This window comes from Mustela nigripes, chromosome 3 (genome assembly GCF_022355385.1).
Source record: "Mustela nigripes isolate SB6536 chromosome 3, MUSNIG.SB6536, whole genome shotgun sequence".
Lineage (NCBI taxonomy): Eukaryota > Metazoa > Chordata > Mammalia > Carnivora > Mustelidae > Mustela > Mustela nigripes.
Genome location: NC_081559.1, coordinates 130,594,736 through 130,621,553, shown reverse-complemented (window position 1 = coordinate 130,621,553; position 26,818 = coordinate 130,594,736). Strand labels below are relative to the sequence as shown.

General features: G+C 41.2%; 2 protein-coding genes across 2 annotated transcripts in view; one reads left to right on the top strand and one right to left on the bottom strand.

Annotated features, from left to right (window-relative positions):
* Window positions 1-16,058, top strand: part of LOC132014050 (cytochrome P450 7B1) — a 177,185-nt gene extending 161,127 nt beyond the window's left edge. Inside the window, exons 5-6 of the mRNA XM_059394652.1 lie at window positions 2,108-2,283; window positions 9,863-16,058. Of these exons, the coding sequence (XP_059250635.1) occupies window positions 2,108-2,283; window positions 9,863-10,150 (464 nt within the window). The 3' untranslated portion in view covers window positions 10,151-16,058. The remainder of the gene's footprint in view (window positions 1-2,107; window positions 2,284-9,862) is intronic.
* A 7,407-nt stretch (window positions 16,059-23,465) lies between these two features.
* On the bottom strand, window positions 23,466-26,310 carry BHLHE22 (basic helix-loop-helix family member e22). Its single transcript, XM_059394651.1, has one exon. The coding sequence runs from the start codon at window positions 26,273-26,275 to the stop codon at window positions 25,163-25,165; it is 1,113 nt and encodes a 370-aa protein (XP_059250634.1). The 5' UTR covers window positions 26,276-26,310; the 3' UTR covers window positions 23,466-25,162.
* Between the last annotated feature and the right edge of the window lie 508 nt (window positions 26,311-26,818).

Here is a 26,818-nt window from a genome sequence, read left to right as displayed (position 1 = left end):
TTTTTTATTGTGCAGTTGTCATTCTTCTCAGCATAGAGCTCTGCCCGCGTTCTTACTGGGGCTGGTGGAAAAGCTGCTGGCTTTTGTGTCTGTTCTGTTGTAACGCAGAGCCACGGAAGCTCCCCTCTCCATTGTTGATAATAATGCAACTCATTACTTTTGTCATCTAATGATCATCGGCGTGATCGCTCAGAGCGAGAGCCAACCTCGCCTTGCACACATAACTGGTACGGGAAGGTAAAACAGATTTGTCATTTACGATCTGACCGCTAAGCCCCACTTTGTGCTCCATTATTGTGATTAACTTCTGCATAAGAGATGCTTGCCCAATTGTCATTTGCGATCCCGCAGTGGGCGCAAGCTGCCCTGCTTCCCCCGAGCCCCGCCGGCCAATCAGATGGGACTGTGCTGTTCGGACTGGTAAATGCCTGCCCTGTCGCAGAGCCACCCCACAGTGATTTTGCTTTTGTCTCTCTTCTTCCCACACCCCTACTGGACTTGGGGGAACGGCATCGCTACATATGTCAGCTACCGTTTCACACCACAAGCGAAAATGCTGCGGTCCCGCTGTTGACCCAACAGAGCCAGCAGTCATACGTGGGAAACCGACCCTCGCTTTGCACCACAGAGATGTTGGTCACCGGTGTCCTGCCAGCTGAGATCCGTCGTGTCAGTTGCCTTGTGGCTATCTGCAGTGGAGTCCACGTTCCAAAACCGAAGTTCTTTTCTGGCCTCATCACCAACAAGCCGATTTGACTCTGCCTGATTATAATAATGAAGGCAGTCCAAAAGAATATGCACAGCCTCACTGTACGTCACATTGAATCACCACACCGGCCACACAGAGCGGACCGCAGCCTCATTTCTTTAGACAAACGCATGCTAAGGGGGAAGTGTCCCGGGAGAAGGCACCAAAGCTACTCGTGCAAGCTGGGCGTAGATTTACATTTTAGTGGAATAGCATTTATTATTCTTTTTTGGCTGATGCAAGCCCTCACTGACCAGTGCCCTGCTCTACTCTAATAACTGAGCATGCTATGTTTCCGAGCTTTGCTGAACACTGAGAGATTGGGGTGTGTGTGTGTGTGTGTGTGTGTGTGAGAGAGAGAGAGAGAGATTCTAAATTGCAAGCCATAAACACAACCATTTGTTACCATGTGAAAGGGGGAAAGCTCTCAATTTGGAGCTCTTTTTCACGTTGCTGATTAGAAAGAATCAAGCTTTATATTCTAGGACCCATTCAGGCTGGTGAAAACATAGTCAGTTTTGATTATGAAGGCAGAGATGCAGACCTAGACAGGAGCTACATGCTGATATGCATGCTATCAGAATGATTTATGCAAATTATGCATATTATTCCCAAAGGAATTCCTCCTCAAACTGCCAGGATAAATTGCCGGAAATTAGCCATAAAATCTGTCGTGCTAGGAGCAAAAGGTGAAGGCCACTGGGAAAGCAAGGACATTCAGCTTCTGGAATCTTCCAGGTTATGATGGTGGCTGTTATTTTCCCTGGATGCTGAGGAAAAGATGGTTTTCTTCTGAATCCCATGCAAGTCTTATTTCTTTGAAATTTGTCCAACAAATGCTGACCCACATTTTATTTACAGCTAGCAAAAAAGAAATTAAGTGCTAAGCCACCGCAGAAAGCACTACTACAATTACTTTACTATTAACTGCCTAAGTGATTATGAAATGCTTGAGCCTGGCTTTAAAGATGTAGCTGTTCTGAAGGGTGGAGAAAAAACCCACCAGCAGTGTTCTTCGGCTGGGAGATGGTTTTAATGTCCAATGGATATACCTATCACACAGCATTTCTTTCTTGCCAACCTTTCCTTCCTACAAAAACCCTAGCTACTGACTTTCTGCCCAAGTACAGCACCATAGGCTTCTGTCTGTGATGGGCCAAGTCCCAGCTGTCTCCCCCACCTCCTCCTTGCTATGATGATCCAAGACCACCATGACTCCCCCTTGGTGTTCAATGGATCTGATTAAGAAAGGGTTCCCTTTTCAATCAAAGCTATTGGTAATGAGCTTAATGGCAAACTGAGAGCAATGTTCAGGAGCAGTCATATTTTAATAAGCTGTTGCTTGCTTGTGTCCTTCAGAAAGCACCGTTCTCGAGGTTTTACGACTATGCTCATTTTCAAGCATCATTCGTTTTGTTCAAGAGGACTTGACTCTACATTCAGAGACGCAGGACTACTGTTTGCGGAAGGGGGACTTGGTAGCCATCTTTCCTCCAGCCATACATTATGACCCGGAGGTCTTTGAGGCTCCAGAGGTAAACAAGCATCAAGCGGTCGTGGCTCTTTCTTAGATAGCTGTGAGAACATTCCTCTTCTTCACACTATTTTTCCATAGCTTCCTTTTGCCACCTTGTTCCAGGAGGAATTTGAGACAGATTGATGGCTTATGTCTTGCCTTCCAGTGGGAAAATTTTCCTACTTACTGAAGTGTTTCCTAAGGATCTTTTTCCTACTTACCGAAGTGTTTCCTAAGGATCTCTCTCCAAAGGTTTTGTGGTCTGTAAATAGAAATAGAATGATGAGACTGGATGCTGACTTCTTCAAATGAAAGGCATTGTACCTTGGCCATCATTAGCTTTAGGCCAAAAATAGGTTGTGCTTGGCAGAGAATTGTTGAAAACCATGGAGGGCTAGCTATTGGTGGGTGGCTCAGAGAATAAAGAAGGATGACTGTTTTGCTAAGTGTTTCTAGAATGGGGTTCACTGTCCCCAGATCAAATGGCATCATTGCCATACTTAAGCCCATATACTTTTTCACCACTTACCACAGGTATATGCCCCTTTTTGATCAGTCAGAATGGCATTATGAACCCGAGATTGTAAAGCTGCTGCTCCCGGGTGAAGCTCTGAGGGTAATTGTGTCATCTCCTTGTATTTTTTTCTGAAGCTGGAGTTAATGAATATCAAAGACTGGAAATTAATCCACCCTGGCTCATCCCTTAATACCACTTCAGAGGTTCACCACCTGCATGCAAATTGAATGCAGTCATAGTCTGCCTGAGTGTCTCATGAAGTAGTGTTGTTGCTATAGTGGTTTTTGCATAGAAAACGCTATTTTTCAAAGGTATACTCCATTGCTCTTTTTGAGCAGTTCATAGCAGGATCACTTTTAAAGCATTTCTAAGTCAGATGGTTTGCAGCCAGGCTAGATTAAAATAGTGTTGAATTTTGGAAATTAATAAGAAGAGGAGAAACTCCAAATGTAATGAGATAACTTACATCTATTGCACCAGCAAAGGCAAATTTTTTCAAGTGAGAAGAAAAGTATACTTATGGTTCCTCTGTGTTTCAGAAGAAGAGACGTTATATGTAGGTGACAGCAAATCAGAAGTAGGGTATTAGTGAGTGCATGAAAATTCTGTGGACAACTGGCTTTATCTCCACATTTGTAAATATAAAAAAAAAATTCCACGCATAGATATTCAATAAATGGGGCAGATAATAACTAATATTTGAAAAATATCTAAAATTTTAACTTTTATTTTTATCTATAATTTTTTAAATTTAACTTCTATTTATTATTTACATTATGTGACTACTCCATTACTCATTAAGTTCATCATTCATATCATGATGGCAAAATCAACATTAAAATGATCAGCAATACATGTTATCAGTTATCAAGTTATCAATACAATACATGTTTACTAAATTACCGCTATTTTTGCGGTACTGTTCTTTGGACCCCAAAATTAACTAGGTAATTTTTTTGTCAACATTGTCTTCTTGAAATTAGTTGTGGAATGGTGATAATTATCAGCACAGAAAAATATGGCATGGTTCAGAACCATTTTTATATGATTTGGCAAGGACTTACATAATCATTCATTCTATAAACATTTACGGAGTACCTACCGCTATCAGGCAGATAGCTTTATTCTTGTGATTTTTATCAATGTAGAATGACAATAAGTAGATGCCATAGATGCTCACAGAACAGATGCCCATCTGAAACCACCATCCCTTGACAGTAAAAAAGAGAAGGAAATCCTGGGAAATTCTGTCCTGGGCCATCTGTCCCTGAGAACATTGATCCAGAAGCTCTTCAGAGGCTCATATTCCCCACTGCCTATGTTTTGTGCCCTATAGATCTTGAATGGGAAGACCAGGCCTTAGATATAGAAAACAGACAGTAGCTCTAAGTCCAGAAATTTGAGGAAGACTAGCTCCAAATGTAAGTATAGGCCTTCTTTGAAGACACAGAGACTGAAGAACCTTCACAGAACATAGGTTCTCCCAACCCAATGAGGCATGATTTCAGGATGTTCAAGCCCAAGAGACTCTAGAATATCACATTCCAAAAAGAGCCCATGGTCTTCCTTCACAAACCTCTCTATTCCTCGAATTTTCCTTCTTGTCCACTCAAGAGGTTCCAGATTACTCCACAAGAATCACCCTTCATCACTCTTCTTTGGCAGTATTCTTGATTCCCACCTCGTTCCTCAGAGAATTGGCCATTGCCAACTCTGTGTCCTGTTGGACGTATATTACACTGCAAAGCACCTGCTGCTTTCCAATTACTTGTTTGTTTGTCTGTGGTCCCATATGCTGAAAGCTCCAGAAGGGGTAAGACCACATCACTCACTGTCTTCTCTGCATTCTTAGTGCCCAGCACAGGAGGTTGTCCACAAGGCAAATAAATAAGGCGTTGCTGGAATGGATGAATGCTCTGAAAGTGAAAATACACTTCAATTAGAATTTTAAATTACCACCAATATTGCATATTCAAATATGTACTGGGCCTAACTAGAATAAATGGATGAAATGGCTTGCGTATAAATGTAGCAATACTATCAGGAGTGGTAAAAACTACGGGGAAAGGAGAGCCCAGAGCTATCTAACTAAGATCATTTGGTTACTTGTGAATTAGCCTTTAGCTCTTAAGAGCATGTAGGCCTAGCATGGCTGAGTCATTAAAAAAAAAAAAAAAAAAAAAAACTCAGAAAACAGATTTTGGGGTAAACTTCAGGATTTTTAAAGGTTTGGGAAAATAATGTTTAAAAACACAACAATGGGCTAAACAAAAAGTGTTTGAGGACCTAACTGGGTCTATAAGCTATCAACACGTAACTTCTGTGTAAAGAATTATTCTTTTTCTGAATATCGGGAGCTTAGTTTATTGTGATATTAGCTACTTAGGTGGCTCTTGCCTACATTGGAAGTAAATTGGCAGCTAAAATTGAAGACAATGAGAGAGAGCGCAGGAAACACCCTTCTCAGTTTTCCTTTCCCTCTTTTTTTTTTTTTTTTTTTTTTTGGTCTAAATGCTATTCAAAAAAGCCTAGATAATTTAACTAGGAATAGATAGCTTTTGAAATTTTTCTGAAGCCTTCCTCAAATTTACATCTATTATTAGCCAGAATTCAATCATCTGACGCTCAAATAATCAGTAAATGGTGATGATTTCCTTTCTGCCAAAATGCAGCATCTCGACCTGGAGCTATGGAGAGGAGCAAACCTGTTGGTTGGTTTTTCTGTGACCAGACATGTTAAGGTACAAAGGGAAGCCTGGAAACACCACAGAGCCGTAGGGAAGAAACAGCAAACTTTTAAGGTGGTAACGCTTTAACACAGCCAAGTAGCCTCCTAAAGTAAGGACACAGGGAAACAAGAAAGTAATTACAAAGCCATTGGAGCGGAGCGCTCCCAAAAGCTCTGAAAGTGAAAGACCTTATTTGACCTCATGCAAGTCTGCTCTATCTAACTTCTCAGCTGTGTAGGGATTCTAAAATGATAAAATGAATTTGAAAGCCCTTGAATAAATTCTAAATCACTATTAAAAACTGTTGTAGCAATATTATTCTGATTACTGTCACTGCTCTTACAAATATGCTCATCATAACAAATGAGGAAATACTCTAATTTTTTGTCTGTACCTCAAATTGGAAGAGATAATGCCACCAGTATTCTTCAAGGAAACAAATATATACTGAGCATCTGTTATCCAGAAAGCATTTTGATGGGCATAATGGTGGGGGCGGAGGGCACAGACATTTAAAAGACCCTTGTCTTTAAGAGCTTAGAGTTTAGGGAATTGGTCTTATCACAGGGCTGTGCCCTCAGAGCTAAGCGCTTTTTGTTGAGAGGGTTTCTGCCACACCAGTAAATTGGCCTTCATACTCATTTTGTTGGAACCATCAGTGTGGTGGTAAAACGGCCCTCTGAGAAGCCCTGATTTTGTCAAATTTTTGTGGCTTAAATATCCCACGTGGCTGATTTCATGTGACTACTGTGAAAACTCTAAACGTAGAATTGGGAGGAGATGGGCACACTCTCTCGTGCTAGTACAAATGAATTGGAACTTAAGTCATGCAGATAGAAAGGAACCCTGTCATCTTGCTCCCAGGAGGGCTGATTGTGTACCCAAAGAGTACTGCCCCTTAGGCGTCCACTCAAAACACTTGACAGTTCTTATTTTAAGAAGTCCGTATATTCTCTAATCTGAATTCCTACACGCCAAATGATAATTGAGTGAATCCAAACCCTGATTAAATTGTATGTCACCTACCTCAGCAAGACTAGGTTTTAATGCCTTTTTAACTTCAATGTTGTCATACTACAGGAAGTGCTCAAAACAAATCTCTTAAACTGAACTAAAGACAATATTCGGAGCACACAAATTAGGGTGTTCAATCCTCCTCAGTCACTTGTACCAAAACTCTTTTCTATCCAGAAAATTGTATCATGTATCCAATCTTGATTTCTCATGCTAAATATTATACCATTCTCTATTTATGAACGCTGAATATTCATCCATGCTTCATTCTCTACATGTTTATTTACTCATTCAATATCTGTGTTTTCTCCAGAAGCCTGAAGATTGCTTTTAAAATATACTTTATTGTCATGTATTTATGCATTAATTCAACAAATGTATATGGAACCTCTACTATGTACATAGCACTATGTTGGGTGCTTTGAAAATACAGAGATAAATAAGACAATGTGACAACTCCAATCTCCTGGGATTTCTTGGCTCTGCCATCTCCTGGGGGTTTAGCTCCCTCTTCAACCTGGAGGCCATTGCTGTTGCAGGCACCAGACTCACAAATAACTAGGTCCAGAGGAGAAGGGATTAAGCATTTTTTTGTTTGTTTTTCTTTCTTCACAAGAAAGGAACTTCTATCAGATGTCGTCACAGATGTTTCCTCTGTAGCAGTGACGAGATTGGGTCACATACCCTATCCTCAATCAGTCAGAGGCCAGGGCAGCGTGATTCCTGTGGTGGGTGCCTAGACAAACCTCAGCAGAGGAAAGATGTTCAGAAGTCAACCACGAGAATTATGAGAGGGGTGATGTGGAATTACAGTGTCATGCCCTTTCTTTCATGAATTCTCTATTCTCATCCACTTACTATTATGGCATTTAATTGACCGCTTTTAGTTTTGAAATGCTGAGCTGTGAGGGTGACTGCAAAGAGTTTATGTCAACATGACGAGTCCTGCATTTAAATTGTTCCAAATGAATGTGTGCATCTTGAGCTCCTAACACTTTATTCTATGTCACTATGACCCCAGAATCTTACAGGTGAGACTACCATACCCCTTATCTTTTTGGCAAAAACCAAACCATCTCCCTAGCCTCTGCCACAGGCCTGTCCTAATATTGGTTTCTGCTCTGGCTCTGCATGCCCTGACTATGGAAAACAAACTGAAAATAAATTTTGACTCAAAAAAATATATTTATGCCCATGTGCCCTTTGAGTTTGATGTAGTAACAGAGCAAAAGAAGTTGGCTTTTCCTCTGCTTGTTTCTTAATATAAACAACTAAGTAGGAATTTCTAAGACGTTTACTATAAGGAAATGGAATCAAAGCTGGTGGAAAACCAGAGGAGAGACATTGCTGAATGAGTAGAAATTTGAGGGAATTGACTGTGAACACTACCTGGAGGTCACAGGGTTGCGGGGGGGGGGGGGGGGGCGTCATGCATTTATCCCACTGACCTCTCAGAGAACAGCACAGTCACTTTCACAAAGAAGAACAAGGCAGCCATGAAACAAAGCAGTTGTTGGCTTATTTATGAAATCGAGACACTATGAAGTCAAACCCAAGTCAAGTTTTCATTTTGTACTTCCTGGCTTAAAGAGTGTAGCTATAGTGAGATCTTTTCCCAACAAATCATTTCATGAGTTAGTTAACGTGAACTGGCTGGGCTATGTGAGGAGCTCCTGTGGAGTACTCTCTCCTCAGATTTGCCAGCAAGAAGGAGGAAGGAGCAGTCCTACACTCAGGCGAGCAGGCTTGGGCCCCAGTCATGGAAAAGGTCATGAAGAGAGAGTACCATATTGTACTCTATCTCCAGTAATACAGTGCATGTCAACAGAGTGTCCTTGTTCATCACTACCGGAAGCACGGATATTTTTAGTTTAGCACTAGTTAGATCTTATTCAGATACATCCCAGAACTGTCTGTGGGGAGGAAAATTACTTGTGTTCTAACGTGGATTAATTTAGCCTTAATGATTACACCAACTTGCAAGTTGGGGGGGAATGGAAAACACCCAAAGTGTGCCTTCCAAGCTTGCATATTTATCAAAATAGGTGCCTAGGTAAAAGAAGACAAGACCAGTACCTTTAAAGGAAATTATTTCAATGGCATTCATATTGAGTGGGAAAATTAGGTCATCTTTGACAGATTTGGAACCTGTCTGCCAATTGTAAGGTTTTCACTATAACATGAAATGCTTTCAGTCTGACCTGCTTCTTTGCAGGTATGTAGTTCATACCAAACTTGTGTGCTGAGCAGATCTAATGCTAATGAGCACCACGTATAGGAAATACTTGGTCATTTTCATGCATGCCACGTGCATTAATTTAATCAATGGCTTAATTCACCATGGGCTGAAATAAGGTCACTCAGTTTCTTCACAGAAACTCAAGTGAGAGTAAATTAATGCCAGGCTAAACACCCTGGATAAACCAGTCCCATAATTTTCTATAACAAGTAATGTAACTTATTTATGAAAACGTATCGGAAATACCTGCCACCCTACAGTTAACCCAAAAGGAGTCCATTGTAATAGCACCATGGAGAAATTCAGTACAACATCAAAAAACAAGCAAGATGGGTTTTGTGGTTTAGTTCCTCTCTAGGGCTTCATGTGAATTTCAAATTTCATTTTATGTCTGTTTAACCCAATCATAAGCACTGAATCTTAGGTTGAAGTCCTCATCCATCAGGAACTGACTGGGAAGGAGTAGAAAAAGGCATATTAGGCAGCTCCTGGAGCCAAAGACATTCATAACAATGGTGGCCATGCCCTTCCCTTCTACCCAACGTCTGTCCACCAAGAAGGACCATCTTAGGGAACAAAACTAAAGAGACTACCCCTTCACTTAGGAAACAGCGTAAGAGAGAGGTGCGAATTAGGAAGAAGAGTCATATAGGTATGTGCTTTTCACGATGATAAGGGAGAAGTCATTTCCTAGTAGCATTTGAGGTTTTTTGAAAGTTCATCCATAGGGGCGCCTGGGTGGCTCAGTGGGTTAAGCCTCTGCCTTCGGCTCATGTCATGATCTCAGGTTCCTGGGATCAAGCCCTGCATCGGGCTCTCTGCTCAGCGGGGAGCCTGCTTCCCCCTCTCTCTCTGCCTGCCTCTCTGCCTACTTGTGATCTCTATCTCTCTCTCTGTCAAATAAATAAATAAAATCTTAAAAAAAAAAAAAAGAAAGTTCATCCATAATTTGCACCTAGTCAAGCTTTACTCTCTGGCATTTGCAGAATTAAAAGGAGCCTTTTTAGATGGGCAGAGAGAATGGGCCACGTTGTGGACCTGACCTCCAACTATTTCATGTAAATTTTGCACTTTAACACTCCTTGTCTCTTCTCTGCAGGAGTTTAGATTCGATCGTTTTGTAGAAGACGGTAAAAAGAAAACTGCCTTTTTCAAAAGCGGGAAGAAGCTGAAGTATTACCTGCTGCCATTTGGATTTGGAGCCAGCAAGTGTCCAGGCCGATTTTTGGCAATTGTTGAAGTAAAGCAGTTGTTGGTTATACTTTTAACTTACTTTGATTTAGAAATAATTGATGATAAACCTATGGAAGCAAACTACAGTCGACTTTTATTTGGCATTCAGCATCCGGCTTCTGATGTTTTATTCAGGTACAAAGTAAAATCTTAGAGAAGCAAAAAAAGAAAGAAAAGAAATGTATCCAAACTAATCTAAATGTCCATGGCTCATCTATTTGTTTTGAATTTCTGCAAATATAATTGCTTTGTTTGTTTGTTTGTTTTAAAAAGTGCAAATTTATATTTGATCGGTGATCAGTCCCATTCATACCTGGTCACAAAACCCATCATAAACTAAAATAGGATGTTGACATGAAAATAGACATCAAAATCAGCATAATGATAAAATGGCTTTTTTATGTTTTTCTACATATTGTGATGTTCTCTTGTCATGGTAAATGTACCACAATAAATTTGGCTCCGTGGCATTTTTTTTTTTTTAAGTCACTCAGATTCTTCTCTAATACATAAAATCACACTTTATGTACTAGTGGAAATTTGTGCTGAAAATGGACACAGTCTAACAAATTCCAAATTCTCAGAGAAGAAGGAAATTAAATTTTCATGAGATAAACTGGATGAAAATGTTCCCTTCAAGTGTAATATCAATAATGTCTATACCGCCTGGGTACGTTTGCCTTAAATGAGTTTTGCAGTAGATTAAATGCTCCAACTTCACTTCAATATTTAATCATCCATAAGTGTTCTTTATTATTTTGTATACTAAGGCTCAATGCAACAAAATTTCTTGTTGTGTAAGACCATTCATGTTGAGTTAGATACTGAGAAGATTTAATGTATAAGAACACACAAAACCTATTACATATTCAACATTTGCCTGAGACCTTGGTATTTGGTTTGTTGTTAAGAGAAAATGTTAAAATCATGACAGGATTGATGGTAGCACTTGGTTTTAGTGTAAACTCTGAGGATTATGCCAGTATTGCAGTGAACTCTTTCCTAAATGCTTCCATTTATATAAACTGAGAAATCAGATCACAGTATTTGTTCTTGACACATCACCTTTCGGACTTGGAGTTGATCTGTATTCTTTGGAGTTACACCATTATGGAATGCAGTATAATTTTAAATCCCACAGTGCAGCATTGTGTCCATAACTCAGAGCTTTCTAATTTCAATTGACCAGGTGATTATTTGGCATCTGACCTAAATGATGCCGCTGTACTTAAACAGGAAAAGCAGGTAATAAAATTCAGTTAATTTGCATCGCGTGGATTGGAACTTCTACTATTTCAGTGTTGCGCTACTGTTTTTTTAAAAGGAGATTGATTTTTAAGGTAACATTATAAAATTCTTACAATACTTAATAATCAATAGATGCTCTAGGATTTATAGTCTCCTTCTTGAAGTACATGCTCTAAATAGTTCTTAGTGGGGCTCTGCTAGCTAAGCTCTGCTCTAGTTGATCGGAGATGTCTTTATTTTTGCCTCGTTCTTGACAGTTGATTTTGCTGTGTGCACAAATCTATTTCCTCCCAGCCCTCTGAAGATACTGCATGTTCTTATGGCTTCCATCATTGCTGTCAAGAGGTTAGCCGTTACTTTAATTATTCAGAAGGCAGTCTGCCTCTTCTCTCTGATAGGGTTAACGTGTTCTTTTTGTCTTTGATGTTCTTAGTCTCAGTTTCTCACTCTTGCATGTCACAGTGCCTCTTGAGTCTGAGAATGTGTGTCTTTCATCGGGTAGGAAGTATTCTTAGCCATAATCTTGGAGTAATACCTCTCCCAGACTCTATTAGATACTCTCTCTCTACACTCCATGTTGTTTGACCTTTCCTCCCCATTTTTTCTACCTCTATTTTATATTCTAGGTCATCTGTTTAGATCTCACTGTCAGTTTTGTCTCTACACCGTGTACCTGATCTGCTCTTTATCTCATCCATGGAGTTTGTTTCTTTCTTTTTATTTAACTTCATAGCATTGAGTAATCATGCTCCTTATACTTCTTAGTTTATGGTACACAGTTATGATTTGTCCCTTCTGCCTTTATCTACTCATTCTATCTTATCCCTAACCGTCACAGCTATACTCCTCCCTGTCATAGGCAAACATTCAATGTGTTTGATATTTGTCTTTTCATAAGTATATAGTTTTATAGAACATAGTACCTGTGTGCATGTTAATTTACATAAATGAATTTTCTATATAAGAGATCCTTCTTAATTTTCTTATTAAGCTCTATGTTTTTAAAGATATATTTGTATTACTTTATATATATGTATACACACACACACATGTACATATATATTTAATCTGTTGCTTCTAACTGCTATGCCATAACATGCACCCACCATGTTTTAAATCTCTTCATCCTGTGATAGAAACTGTATCCATCAGATACTTAATTGGGGGTAGAGGCCAAAGCAGGAACAAAAAATCTTCCCACGGCTGTGTCTACCATCTTCTACTCTGGGCTACTACCCCTGTAGTGCGTGTGCACACGTGCATGCACACACACACACACACACACAGAGTCCGTGACTGCCTGCATTCTCTCTGAGATGTTCAAGATTTGTTATGTTCTCTCCTCAGGTCCTTACGACCCTCTCCCTTCTGTGGGTTGATTTTGAGCTAGGGTGCCAGCTGCCAACTTGTCAGCTTTCAGTTTTTCTGATCCCACTGAATGTGCTAAGTTCAATGATTACATTTTCAATTTGAGAACACTCTTTTGTTCTTCCTATCTGGTCTTTTTTTTTTTTTTTTTTTTTTAAGATTTTATTTATTAAGAGAGAAAGAGAGAGCACAAGCAATGGGGAGAGAGAGAATCAGGCTCCCAGCCGAGCCCAAAGCCCGACATGGGGCTGGCCCCCAGGATCCTGGGACCATGACCTGAGTTGAAGGCAGACACTTAACCATCTGAGCCACCTGTGTGCCCACTGCCTGGTCATTTTTTAAAAAATATTTTATTCATTTATTTTTTTGTCAGAGACAGAGAGAACACACACAAGCAGGCAGAGTGGCAGGCAGAGGCAGAGAGAGAAGCAGGCTTCCTGCTGAGCAAGGAGCCCCATGCAGGACTCCATTCTAGGACCCTGGGATCATGACCTGAGCCAAAGACAGCAGCTTAACCGACTGAGCCACCCAGGCATCCTGCCTGGTCATTTTTGAAGTCTTTTTTTTGTTTGTTTGTTTGTTTAAGATTTTATTTATTTGTTTGACAGAGAGATCACAAGTAAGCAGAGAGGCAGGCGGGAGAGGGGGGGGGAGCAACCTCCCTGTTGAGCAGAGAGCCTGGTTCCGGGTTCGATCCCAGGACCCTGAGTTCATGACCTGAGCCGAAGGCAGAGGCTTTAACCCACTGAGCCACCCAGGCACCTGGTGTCTTTTTCCTTCATCATATGCTCCATATCCTCTTCCATTTCTTCAAGTATATTAGGAAACCGATTTTATGTTATGTATCTGATATTTCTAAATCATTAGTGTTTTGTGAGTCTGATTCTATAGTTTGTCTGTTGAACTCTTACTCAGTGTTGATTGTTTATTGACCCCATATTCCTTGGAATTTTATCTCTGAAAAATTTTTAAGACCTGAATTTAAAACTCAATCCTTCAGGGAGAAGTTGAGTTTCTTTTATCAGACTGCTGATGTTATGATCAAATGCACATTACTTTAAGTTTGCAGCTTGAGAGGGGATGATGGGTGGGAGATACATAGGTAATGTGGGTTCTAGCCTTAAATCAGCTACAAAGCAGCCCTGTGGTTAGCAATAGACAGGAGAGATTTTCTGTTTTGTTTTGTTTTGTTTTGTTTTCCTTCAGCATTACGGGGAGAGGCAGATCTACTCTCAGTTTTGTTCTGTGGAGCAAGGTTTCTTCCTAGTTCACCTACAAGGATGTTCCCTTTGTGAGTTCTGGGCTTTATGACTCAGTCTTGGATTTCACACACACACACATACCCAACCTGGGCCCTAGGCTTTCTTTTCTGCCTGCCACCAAGCATAGCCATTCTTTGCATCCTAGAAGGACATCTAGTCCACCATGTGACCTGAAGTAGAAACCTCCATGTTCTTACATTTGTTTCAATAGTACACTTTTGCAATGTTACAGTAGAGAGAACACAGGAAATTATTCAATTCTAATTTCTGCTTCACTTATAATAGAAGTGTGTACAAGAATTTAGAATAGAAAGTAAGAATAAACAAAATGGGTGAGAAACTGTTATATAAAAGGAATAGACAGTAGAACCAAAACAAGAGAGTCTTGTAACAGGCATACATCTAGTCGTTAAAGCGTGTTTGTGAATAGAAAAATATGTCATGGAGAAATAAGTTAAAAGACATGGATTCCAGCAATGGTGTGACTAGTTTGTCATCGACCAGTCATTTTGCCTCTCATTGCTTCAGTTCCTTATTTGCAAATAAAAAGAATAAGGCCTTTTTGACATGAAGGTTCATGATAAGGATTAAACATAATAAGGTATGTGGATTTATTTTGAAGAGTGTAATGCAATACGCAAACATAAAGTTGTAACAAATACTTTAACAAGGTTGTGTCTTTTAAAATCTGTTCCTATGTATTTGTTAAAGGGAATTTTTTAGTCATTACATAGTTCATTGTTCATTAATTCAATCAAACATTTATTGAGCATTGCCTCTGTTCTAGGTACGTTGCTATGCACTGGATTACCCTTCTTCAAAAACACACAATTTATTAGGAAAAACAACACATACACAACTAATCTATTTTAAGTGTCCCTGTAAGTAATAAATTCATCTCTTTAAAACAGTTTTAAAATTCTGATTTACCACTAGATCTAGACTTCCATCAGTCATTCCCAAGCAGTGTTCTGTAATGAGAAATTACTATGTGCATAATTACACACAATAAAACATATACATCGGGTATTGTGATTATGAGACAAAAATAGTCAAACCAAACCTTATTGAGGCTCTAAAATGTCTTAAAAACTGTATTTTACATATCATAGAAACCCATCTTTTCAATTTTACAACCTCCCCTAAGTTTCAAGTTAAAGGAAATGAATGATACTGTTGTTTTATGTCAATGACCAACGGTAATGAAGCATTCAGTAGCAAAAACTAAATGCTCTGAACATATTAAAAAAAAAAAGCAATTTACCACTAAATAAGGCATGCTGCTAAGCAACCTGCATGGGAACATTTATCTGCCTTCTTTTGGTTTTCCTGGAACACTTAATTATATCTTCTTCATTTTATCAGTAAGTGTGGGGTCACAAGTCTAAGGTAAAGGGGTCACAACTCAAAATCTACATGATGACTTCTGTTTATTTTCTCATAAAAAAATAATTTGGGTAACTTTTCCTGTAAATGTCTTCTAATTTAACAGTGGAATCTTAAAACCAATTTCAAAGATCAAAGCACAAAAATTATTTAGGAATTGATCTTAGCATAAAATAACGTCAATAATTATAAAAGATGAATTAAAAACCCTTAGAATGTGCACTGTTTTTAACCTATTAAATTCACAATGTTACAAACTATTATTTACTTGAACTGCATTATTAGGTATTCATATTCACATACTCAATTAAGAAAAAGTTAGCAAGCCAAGATTACATTCCCTGTAGCATTATTTTAAATTATAATGAGCAATCACATAAAACTCTCTACTATTTCTCTAAAGCAATTATTACTTTGTCTTCATAGTGTTGATCTAAATCAGTGATCAAAGTGTTTGGACTTTTTATCTTAAATCTTTATCTTGTTTATAATACTTTCCTTGAGTAAGATAAATTTAATTTGTGAAAAACTCTATTGCACAATTTTAAGTAGGAGATAATTTGGCAATACTTATGTTTAAAAATATTTTTTAGCCAGAGGAGTGCCATATAATATAAAAAACTGTTGTTCTGAATTGTTTGTTTAATATTACCTTTTGATTTTAAAATGGGATATATGTGGATTTATGAGGAAGCAAATCTTAAAAAGACATTAGGTAAGAAATGCAAATGCTTTGTAAATCTATTTAATTATATCTTATTTACAACAATAATTCAATAAATCAACTTTTAAAGTGCAGGTGAATGACTTTGTGTCCTCATTTTGCTATTAGGAAGCATGTTCGTGGCAGAAGATTTGGTTCCAAATAGCAGGTTATTTGAAGGATAATTTTGCTATCTGACTATCCTCATATCCTGTCCCCCCGCGCCCCCTGCCCCAAACACACACACACACACACACACACACACACACACGTTCTTATTTTCTGATACCCTCCCTAAAAGTACATTCATTGTTTCAGTCAGAGTATTTTTCAATATATTTTAACTTAGCTGTGTATGTGGGAAGTTATATAAACAGACCCAAGAAATACTGGGGATTAATAAGTTTTTTAATAATTTATTTTAACTGGGCTGACCTTGCTAGACCACAGTTCTTCATAATTGCAGTCATCTGTGGAGAGATGTAAAAATACAAAAAATGGAAGAGAGATCCCATTAGATGTGGTCTTTGTATTCTGCAGATCACTTACCACAGATCATGAATGAAGCTGAATAATATTTGAGCAGTATCCTATTTATTCATAAAGCTGAAATCCAAACTGTAAATACAGCAAGCACCACAGAATGGTGTTGATGAGGATTAAATGTGGCTTCTGCAGTAACCGTACACATAGCATTCCACTGGACACTTGGCTTCTCTAAGAAACACTCCTGTGAGTCATTAACATTTTACAGAACTTGTCTCAGACTCTAAAGGTGTTCCCGTGTATTTCAACTAGTCAGTTCAGTATTAACAACTAGGATTAATCATGACACTAAATGGGCAATCTATGAAATTATTATCTCTGCTTTCAATTTTACTCTAAAAAAACACTTATTGAGTAAATTAAAAAATTTTTTACTTTTAATTGTCCAGAATTAGCCACGATCATGTGAGTAATAATATGCATTTTCTATTCAAGATATAATTGGATAGAAAAAATACTTAGGGGTTATGCTGGATAATTTAAGTGGGTTTAATATAGTTTACTGTTAATTATTTGAGGTATAATTTATGTTTTCAATTCCTAAATGTATTCATTTTTATAAGGAGAGATATGATATATTGCAGACACAGAAAGTAAATATTTAGAGATAGACTCATGAAGCATTTTATTCTCCTTATAATGTTTTGTGCCTATAGAGGAAACTAGAGGTAAAGGTAACTATAATCTAATAACGGGTGTATAACAGGTAAAGGTATGAATATGTAATGATTCTCCATTGAGTCAAATTTAAACACTCATAAAGCATGTATTAGTTTGAGATTTTTATTTGTTCATAAGAGAACATTACTCCATATAACATTTATTTCTAAGAACGAGCCATTATAGTTAACATAAAATATATGTCATTATTCCCTGACAAATAACCCCAATTTTTTATTAAATTCTTCTGTCTTTTGTGCTTAATGTTTAAATGAAATATACTTTTACTTCATAACTTCTAAGAACTATGGAATATGTTTAAAGTTTTACAAATGTCTTTGTTTTATACTTTAAATGGAATTTTTTTAAGTATTTGGAGTCACTTGGATTTTTTAAAATGAATCTTAAAGTATAAACTATTTTCTCTGTGTTTTTAAATTAAGTATCCATTTTTTAAACTTTTTCTTTTGAACTCATTTTAGATTTAGCCAAAAGCTGTAAGGTAGCATTCATTTCTACAGAAAAAGTCCTCAGATTAAACAATGTTTGCAAAAAGTTAAACTCTGAGTGGTCCCAGGATTTAGCCAGTTGAGGACTTTAGTTAATCCTTGAACTTTGGAGATGTTCATCCACAATAACTACCGTGTAGGGCAACCTAGTGTCAACAACAATTGAGGGGTAAAGATAATTTGATTGTGTATGCCACGCAGATCCTCTATAATCCAAGTGAATATGATTTTTGGAAAACATTTCTTTTTTCTAAATTTTAAAAACAGTTTACTTTGTTCAGTAATTCCAGATTTTACTTAATTTCACTGTCTTGAGAAATCTATACTTTAAAGATAGATATACTTGCTGCTTCTCAAAAAAAAAAAAAAAAAAAAATTAAAGTGAGTTACTCCCTGACCCCTGCTTCCTGATATGTGGGATATTCAAAAGATAGATGTCCTTTCCCCCTCCAAGGCTCTTCATGTTTCTGTGGAGGCCTGGTTTGAAAAATCGTTTCTTTTTGTGGACATCTCAGACAGAGGGCACAGACTCAGGCTGATGCTAGAATTCTGACCATAGCTCGGCAGAGAAGCTGTACATGGCAAATGTAGTTGGACTTACTTGAACAGACAGGGCATGATTGAATGTTTTAACCAGTTACGTATGTAACCTGGTTCTCTCCCATTATAATAAGGTATTATTTGTCTTTTCTTTTCAAAGACTCGATGAAGATATTTAACAAAGAAATCCTTCTACCAACTTCTTCAGTAATTGCCAGAGCAGAATAAATGCATAAAATGAGCTTAGGCCATGAAGCATTTTTATGTTTAAATCTAAATTTTCATCTCTAAACATCTCTATTAACACAGCAGATTTGAGTTGCAACCATCCTCCTAATAAAATGTGAAACCTTTAAGATTGTGAAGCATTTGTAAATAATGGATCCTTTAAATATCCCTGAACTTTATTCTAAAACTTATAAGGAGAAATAGTAATTGCTTTATATAACCACTGATACCATTTTAGCATTTGATGAAGATGTTAATTTATGGTTGGTTAGCAGTTTATGGCTGTCATTAGTTTTTTAGTTTGGTCCACATTAGAAATCTATTTTTCTTTTTTATTTTAATCTGAGACAATTATATAAAGATATGGTTATGTTTTATCTAAAATGTATCATTCTACTATAGCATTTCAAATTATTCACAGATCATAGTTCTTATATGTGCATATATGAATTTAAAAATACAGCAATAAAATGCTTGAAACAGATCATAAATTTGCTTCATATTTTATTGCATCTCTGAATCAGGTTGAGAAGACAAGGGCAACTATGGTCTTTGGGAAAGAATTAACTCTTTCCCAAGCTGGAAAGGAGAATGATATCACAGTGTGCATAATTAAAGCTAACTCCCCATCAAAGCATCCCAGAGGCTTACTTGTAAGATAGGCTTGTCTATCTTATTATATATGGTGGGGAAGGGGGTCACTGCAAAATCCTCTTTTCCTTTGCAGTCTAACCTTCCCAGCCTAGTTATTTCTCTTAAAGTTTCTAATCTGTATTTCTATATTGCCAGAATTAGAGAACACAGGGGAAGGGAAAGAAAGAAAAGTCACACACATACTTGCATATGAACTCAGGGGTACCTGGTAATTTTGTAACAGTCCAGAAATCTCCTGGATCCTGTTAAGACAAGTAATTTAGATAAAGTGGTAGAATTTAACCCAAATTAAACCTCAGGAAAAGCAAAGAAGGAGTTTCCCAGCTTTACTAGGAAGCAAAGAGCTCTTCGAGGTTTAAAACTAGGGCGTTTTTTGCAGAATTCCTAGTTTTAGCAGGGCTGTGGGGTGTTCCTGACAAGCCTGGCATCTGGACGAGAACCCACCTGCCTTGGGGGCGCAGGGGACAACTCGATCCTAGTGCTACCTCTAGAAAGAGAGTTTGAGGCAAAGCCTCTGAACTTCGCTTTTTGTGCCAAGAAACTTGGAAGCTGGATGTTTCTGCTCGCATAGAAGGGGCTGGGAACCCAGTCTAGGGGAAGCACTGGGAGAACGGGAGCTCTGTGGCTGCGGATACCAAGTGCCTCCCAGGGCGCAGCTCGAGCAGACCAGTGCGGTGGGCACGTGTATGGTGGATGTTCTGTCTGCAATCTCTGGCTGGTTGGGGGAAGGCTCCTTCCCTTCTCCTGCTCTCCCAGGTCCCCAGTACAAGCATTTGCCCTGCCCTTGGAGTGAAACAGACACCTGGTTTTTCAGCACAACCTAGAGAACCCTGGTTCTAGTAATCATATACCCGTGGATCAGGAGAGCCAGAGATCCAACGGAAGGAAAAGGACTCTTAACCTGAGAATTGTTTTTGCTCTTAAACTTCAGTTATTGTCTCCTGGTTCCCTCCCTCCTCCTCGCCTCCCCTCCTTCCATCTACTGTGCCCAATGTCTGATTTAAAAGGGCAAATTTAAATCAACTGCACCTCATTGGCTTGGCAAATCCAGGGGTATCTGAGTGATAAGTGCCAACGCAGAGCGCGCAGGAGACCGGCTCATTTATTTTGCCCACACAACAAAAAAACTGTTAATTGATGTAAAGTTGCTTGGCACGTGGATAATTTAATCTGGCCTGCATTTTAATGAAAAGAAAACTTATTTATGTTTCCGATGTTTACGTCTTGCAATTTAATTTTGTTTAGAGGCACTGTTGTAGAGTTGGTACCCCCCCCCCCCCCGCCCCCACACCCCCCCCCCCACCACCACTTCCCCCAACTGAAGCACAGTTTCATTAAAGGCTTTGGTAAGGAGACTCCTCTGACCAGGATTCATTACCTCCTGCCTTCCAGGAGCACACTTTCGGGTCTCCACTCACTCTGACGCTCCACCCGGCGGAGCCGCCACCGTGTGCTGCGAGCCGGCAAGTGAACTCTCATCATTATTTTTCAAAGTCTGGGAAGTGCATTATCCTTTTTCCTAGTGGTAATTAGTTACCATAGCATCTAATACGTAAATGTGCCCAGAGCACACCATTAACAGTTAAACGGAGGATTCAATTTAACACATGATTATATCTTTCATAAGTCATTACATTGGAAAAGTCGGTGCTACTCATGCTGGAGCAATCTTGGGGTCCGGGGCCCGTGGAAAGGTTCGGTTCCAGAGTCCAAGACCAAGAGTGCGTGGAGAAGGGTAACCTGTGAGCCTGGGCCCTCCCTGTTGAGCTGCCGGCAGTAGGGATGGGTGGTGAGTGGGATAGAAGGGAGAAGAATTTAAGCTCAACACAGGATCTTGGGGGGATGCCCAGCTGCGGAGAGTGGAGAATGCACCACAGAGTGCGCTCGCGCTCGCGCTCACACACACACACACACACACACACACACACACACACAAACACACAGGGTGGGGAGGAGATACCGGGGGTAACTAGCAAGATCTTCAGAGATGATCAGCTGCTGGTCCTGTAGGAGTCCACGAAGAGGTCCGACGTTTCTGTAGGTCCTAGTGTCAAACTGGAGAGGGGACCTAAGTAGGAATTAAAATTTCAAGAAGACAATTGAAATTAGAGAGAAATTAGAGAAGCAAACCGGTGGAATAGAAGGCCAAGTGGGACCCAAGTGGGATCCTTGCTCCGCCTCATTTGCCTACTTTCTGTTCCCTAACAGGCGGGATGTAGCAGGATGGCTCCCGGCGGGACGGCTCTCGAAAAGCGCCCTGAGGTGCGGTGGGTGTGGAGCGGGCTCCGAGGCGGGGCAAGGTGCTCTGGCGGTCTGCTACGCCTCCGGCTTACCCGCCAGCCTGTCCGCTCGGGCCACAGGACAGTTCCGCAAGACCACAAGGCAGCCCCTGCTGCTCAGCCTCTGGGGCCCGATGTGCATGCTCGGGTCTGGAAGTACTTCTGGGGCCCACAAGTGTGGGAGCCAATTTTTCAGAGTGGGCCGCAATTCAGGACTCAAATCTCAGCAAGGAGACGGCGCCGGGGGTTCGCCAGGTGGGGGAAGAGCTGTTTCTCCAACCATCGGCTTCCTTCTCTAAAAGCTGTTGCTGAAGAAACTTTGAAAAGTTTGAGGCCCTATGGAGGGCCACCTAAGTAAATCTCGGAAACCCCTCCCGTTCCTTTCAGATGTCCTATCTTTATTCCTAGAACCAAACGCTGGCCCACTCCTGGATTGGGAAAGAGAATTGATTTGTCTTAAATGACCAACATGAGAATAAATATTATTAACCCTGCTATTTTTAATAATTGTGCACATTCACCTGACATTCTCAACACGCTCTCCCTTTCCCAACCATTCCAAGTCTCTTTCAGGAGTAAGACTGAAGACTAAATTTTTAAAGAGTGAAGGAAGGACGAGCATTTCTTTTCCTCCTGAAGTCCAAGCTTTGTTATTTGTACAATTTCTAATAATAGTTGAACAGTACAGAGGTTACAGAGTAAGTATTTCAAGGAGGTCCTCTTAATAAGGAGAAATATTAAGCAGTAAATCTTGAGCAAGTGTATACCCTATAATGCTAATATACAAAAAAGAAAAAAATTCAACTGATGGTGGCTGTGGTTAATTCCTAATCAGAATGATGGACAGCAGGGCCAGAACAATACAAACTAATGGCTGTGTTGCTGATCACTTTACCCCTTGATTAAAGACACCCAATTATGGCGCAGAACAGTGTCGTAATTATGTTTCTTAATCACATCCAGGAGGTTTAATTGCCTTAACGATGTGTTTCATTAAATGAATTTAGGTATTATAGTCGACAGTTTTCATACACAGTTGTTTTCAAATTAACATAATATTAGACATCGTCATGGAAATTGTTTTAATAATCATAATTAGACGCACCCAGGCTTTGTCTGGTAAATGCTGAGAGACGGTCTCTTCCTGCCCGGGGGCTGCCCTAGTCTGTTCCCTCCCTCTGCCCCCACTCCCTGACTGGGAGGGCTCCAGCTTCAAGGCCCTTTGCTGTTATGTTTTCTGAAAAGTTACAGGTTCTGATTAATCTTTTTTGATGGCAAGTGGAGCAGAAAATATCCTCCCTCACCCCCCACTAAGTTTGATGTCATTTAGGGATATCATTATGAGCTGAGGCTATGCAGACAAAAATGCATGTAGCAGACTGCCTACAGAAGAAACACTCTCACTCCACCACCATCGCCATCGCCACCATCTCTAAAACCTCCACCACATGAAAAATCAAGCCTTCTATAATTGAAGACATTATTAAGGTCCAAATACAAGCCTATTCATTCTTTAATAGAATCAATTCTCAACCCAATCCCCGTATTATCCCTGAAAATGTCACTAACAAGCCACACTAGTAAGTTTTGAAAATCTCTATGGGCATTGTTTACACTTATAATTAAGCCTGGCTGATTCTCCTGTTACCAAAAAAGTGGAAAGGCACAGTAAAATCCATTCTCATTGAATCCAAATCCATCTCTTTTCCTTGGCTTTCAGACAGTTAGAGATATAAATTTTTATTAAAACTCTTCAAAAAACTTTACCCTCTTTGATAGGCCCTGGCATGGTTAACAATACCATACAAGTGGGAGGAAGAATTGCAGGGGCAGCGTGGCCTTCAAAGTTCATGCCAGCAGATGGGAACTCTGGATCTCCTCTGGGTCTCACCAGTGACCCCATTTATTTCTCTCCCAATGACCAGGCCCAGCCATCGTCCTATTAACAAGTAAACAAGTGAATACTCTTAATTGTGTATCCCTGCCAAAACTTTAGTTCTACCTTCTCTGAAACTCCTTTCTTTTTTGTTACCTTTCAAGCAAAGAGTAACACAGAAGAGAGGTGATTGCTCCTTCCACAAAGCACAGCATAATAAAATGTTTGATCAAAATATTTTAATAAAGATTCTTTCTGACATAGATACACATACAAATGGTCGTACATAGCTGTCATAGTCTGATTGACCTATTTAAGATATATATCATTCTTTACACATCCAAAACCCGCCAGTAGATCCATCATAGCTCCCAACTCGCCATCCAACCTGACAAACTGAATTTGTATTATCTGCAAGGAGTGGAAAATAGCAGGACTCCATTTTTTAAAAAAAGGTTTTCTTGATTTTCATAGGACAGAAAGGCAGGCAAACAGCCATGCAAACTAAAACTGAAAGCTCACTTTGGGTAAATAGCTTCTCGCTCTTCCTTAGTTTTATTTCTTTTTAAATTTTATTTTTTTTAGAAAAATAACAAAGGATTTCACACCATAGGCAAATCAAACCAGTCTTTTAACTTAAATAATTCTCCACAGTTAAAATAACTTATATATGTACATATATATTAAAAGCAATTAAATTAGACCTTTTAAAAATGCACAGCACAGCCTGGAAAAATATTTGCTTAGCATGTTCTTACTTATAGGATCTATTGCTGTGATGTCTTTCCCTTTTAGAATGCAAAGGAGTCCCCTTTCAAAAAAAGAGATCAATTCATTCATCAATTAAGAATACACCTTTCCTGTAATTTTTGGACTGAAGCAATTTATTAAAGCTCAATTTAAATACAGGGATGATGCAACTGAAAATATCCAGGTGACCTTTGATAAACCTAAGCAGCTCAGATACATCAATATGTCTCTTCATACTTGTTGGCAAATAAACCTTTTAAACACTTGGCACACAGTATAAGTTAATCTATAAAACAGAATTTTAGAGGCATTAAAAAAATCTGCACATAAGACCCATGACCTTAACACATGATAAATATTGTTGATGTGGAAGGGTCATTGAAGAATAACAAATAAATACCATGAATTGTTAATACATCATTGCAGAGTGAAAAGTAACAAGGTGCACATAAATATTTTTAAATGCAATTCTTTCAGCCACAGTCAGTTTTTTATATCACTCTTGCCAAAACTTTTGAGCGTTTTCACAGGATTAAAGTTCAGAGACAATAAAAAATACAAGTCTTTTCATAGCAATGTGTCTCTTTCTGGTTTTTTCCCCCCACTTTAAATAAGTCTACATTTCAAGTTTTTCTCCTGGCTCAGAATCAAAATTTATTTTCAAGTGCCCTTTCTGATTTGTCTGAATGAATATTCCGTCCCACAGGCCACCCAACCCGGACTCCTCCTCTGCCCCTCAGCACTAGCCAAATTCACAATTATTAGTAGGATTAGTATTTTGCCATTGAATAAATAATCTCCACGCTTAATAACCAAGCGACTACTTCCCAACTTATTTCTTAAACTCCCTTGCGGTCTAGGCTGCCACCAAAGTTGCCACTTTTCTGAGAAAAAAAAGACATCCATACTTCATCCCAACTCCACCTCCTTCCTCCCTCCCTCCCCACCCCAAAGACGGAGATTCTGGGGATGTCAAGGCTAAAAGTCCCGTTTGTCTCTGATACTTCTCCTCAGTTCTCGCCTCTGCTTTGTTTGCTTTGCAAGTGTTTCACAACTACGAGAGGACCAAAATAAAAAGGGAAGGGGTGGGGCAGCTTTTCACTTTCCTCTAGCTTTTGGGTCGGTCTTGTATTTTCCGGGGTGAGGGGGGGGGGTGTTTAAGGCTTCTCCGTGCACTGTTTGCAGAGGCTGGAGGAGACGCTGTTAAACAGGGCGCACTTCTCCGGACAGGAGGCGGCCGGGGGCAGCCCAGCGCTGAACGGGTAGCCGGCAGCCTGCTCATAGGCGCCAAGCGCCGGGTGCAGGGCAGCGGCCGCCGCCGCCGCGGCGGCGGAGCTGGGCAGCGACGCGGCCGAGATGGCCTGGCCCTGGTTGAGGTAGGCGACAAGACGCCGCATCTCCTCCAGGGCCTGCGCCTGCATGAGGATGTAGTTCTTGGCGAGCAGCAGCGTGGCGATCTTGGAGAGCTTTCGCACCGAGGGGCTGTGCGCGTAGGGGATGACCGCGCGCAGCTCGTCCAGCGCGTCGTTCAGGTCGTGCATCCGCCGGCGCTCCCGGGCGTTGATGTTGAGCCGCAGCGCCTTCTGCTCTTTGGATTTCTTGCTGCTGCTGCTACCGCTGCCGCCGCCGCCGCTGCTGCTGCTACCCCCGCCGCCGCCGCCGCCGCCGCCACCGCCGGGACCCCCCGGGGGGGCGCTGGCGCCGCCGTGGAGGTGGGCGTTGGAGCAGCCCTCGGCCGCCTTGGCGCCGCCGCCTCCCGCGCCCGGGGAGGCCCGCGGGTCGCCGACTCCGGCCCGCAGCACCAGCTCGCAGCGGCCGTCGCTGTCGTCGTCGGGGCTCTGCTCGCCGCCGCTGCTCTCGGCCACCGAGCCCCGGCTCGCACCCTCGCCGTATTTGAGGCACAGGGCGGCCCCGGCCGGCAGACTGCTCAGGCTAGGGTCGCCCCCAACGCCGGCAGAGCCCACGAGCAGCCCGGGGACGCCCACCCCGCCGCCGCCGCCGCCGCCTCCCGCGCCGCCACCGCCTCCCCCAGGCGGTGGCAGCAGCAGCCCTGCCCCCTCGGGGTCAGCCGGCTCGAAGCAGCCTAGGGGCGATGAGGAGGACGACGCCGGGCGCTCTCGGGGCGGCGGCGCCAGGGACAGGTCCATGCCCGGGGGCGTGGAGCGGAAAGCCGCCTCCAAGCGCTTGGCGGTGGAGGCGCTCAGGCTCTTGTGTAGAAAGAGGTCGTCTTCGCCCGCGGCGGCCGCGCCGAGGTGCAGCCCGCGCTCCATGGTCCGGCGCCGGCGCACAGCCCCGGCCCGCCGCGCCGGCCGCCGCCGCCTCGGCTGGGGAGTCAGGCGGCTCCGCAGACGCGCCCGAGCCGGGCTCCTGGGCTGGTGCGCGCGTCGGTCCCGGTGCTGCTGGCAGCCCTCTCCCCTTCTTTTTCTTTTTCGCCTTCCCCCGCGCTCTCCGCCTCCTCTTCTTCTTCTTCTTCGTCTCCAGCCGATGGTGCTGGCTGCTGGGGCTCACCATGGGCCGCGGCCCCGCATGGTGGGAGGGTGGGCGCGGAGGGAGTGGAGCCGCCGCCGCTGCCGCCGCCGCTCTGAGCCCAGCCCCGCGCCGCCTCTCCGCACCGTTTATCTTGCTTGGATTCACCTTCAAGAGATTTCCGGACCCATCAACCAGCCGCCGCCACAGACGGGGGAGTCTTTTACATCATTATCTCTGAGTAGGTTATTATGAAGAAGACTCGCCTGTTGGGACAGCGCTTTCTACCCAATCAGGTTAACGTTTTAATTAATAGGATTAAAACGGTAACAAACAATCGCAGGCGC

Excerpts from the sequence above, each read along its gene's own strand:
- BHLHE22 (XM_059394651.1), bottom strand. The coding sequence starts at position 26,275 with ATGGAGCGCGGGCTGCACCTCGGCGCGGCCGCCGCGGGCGAAGACGAC.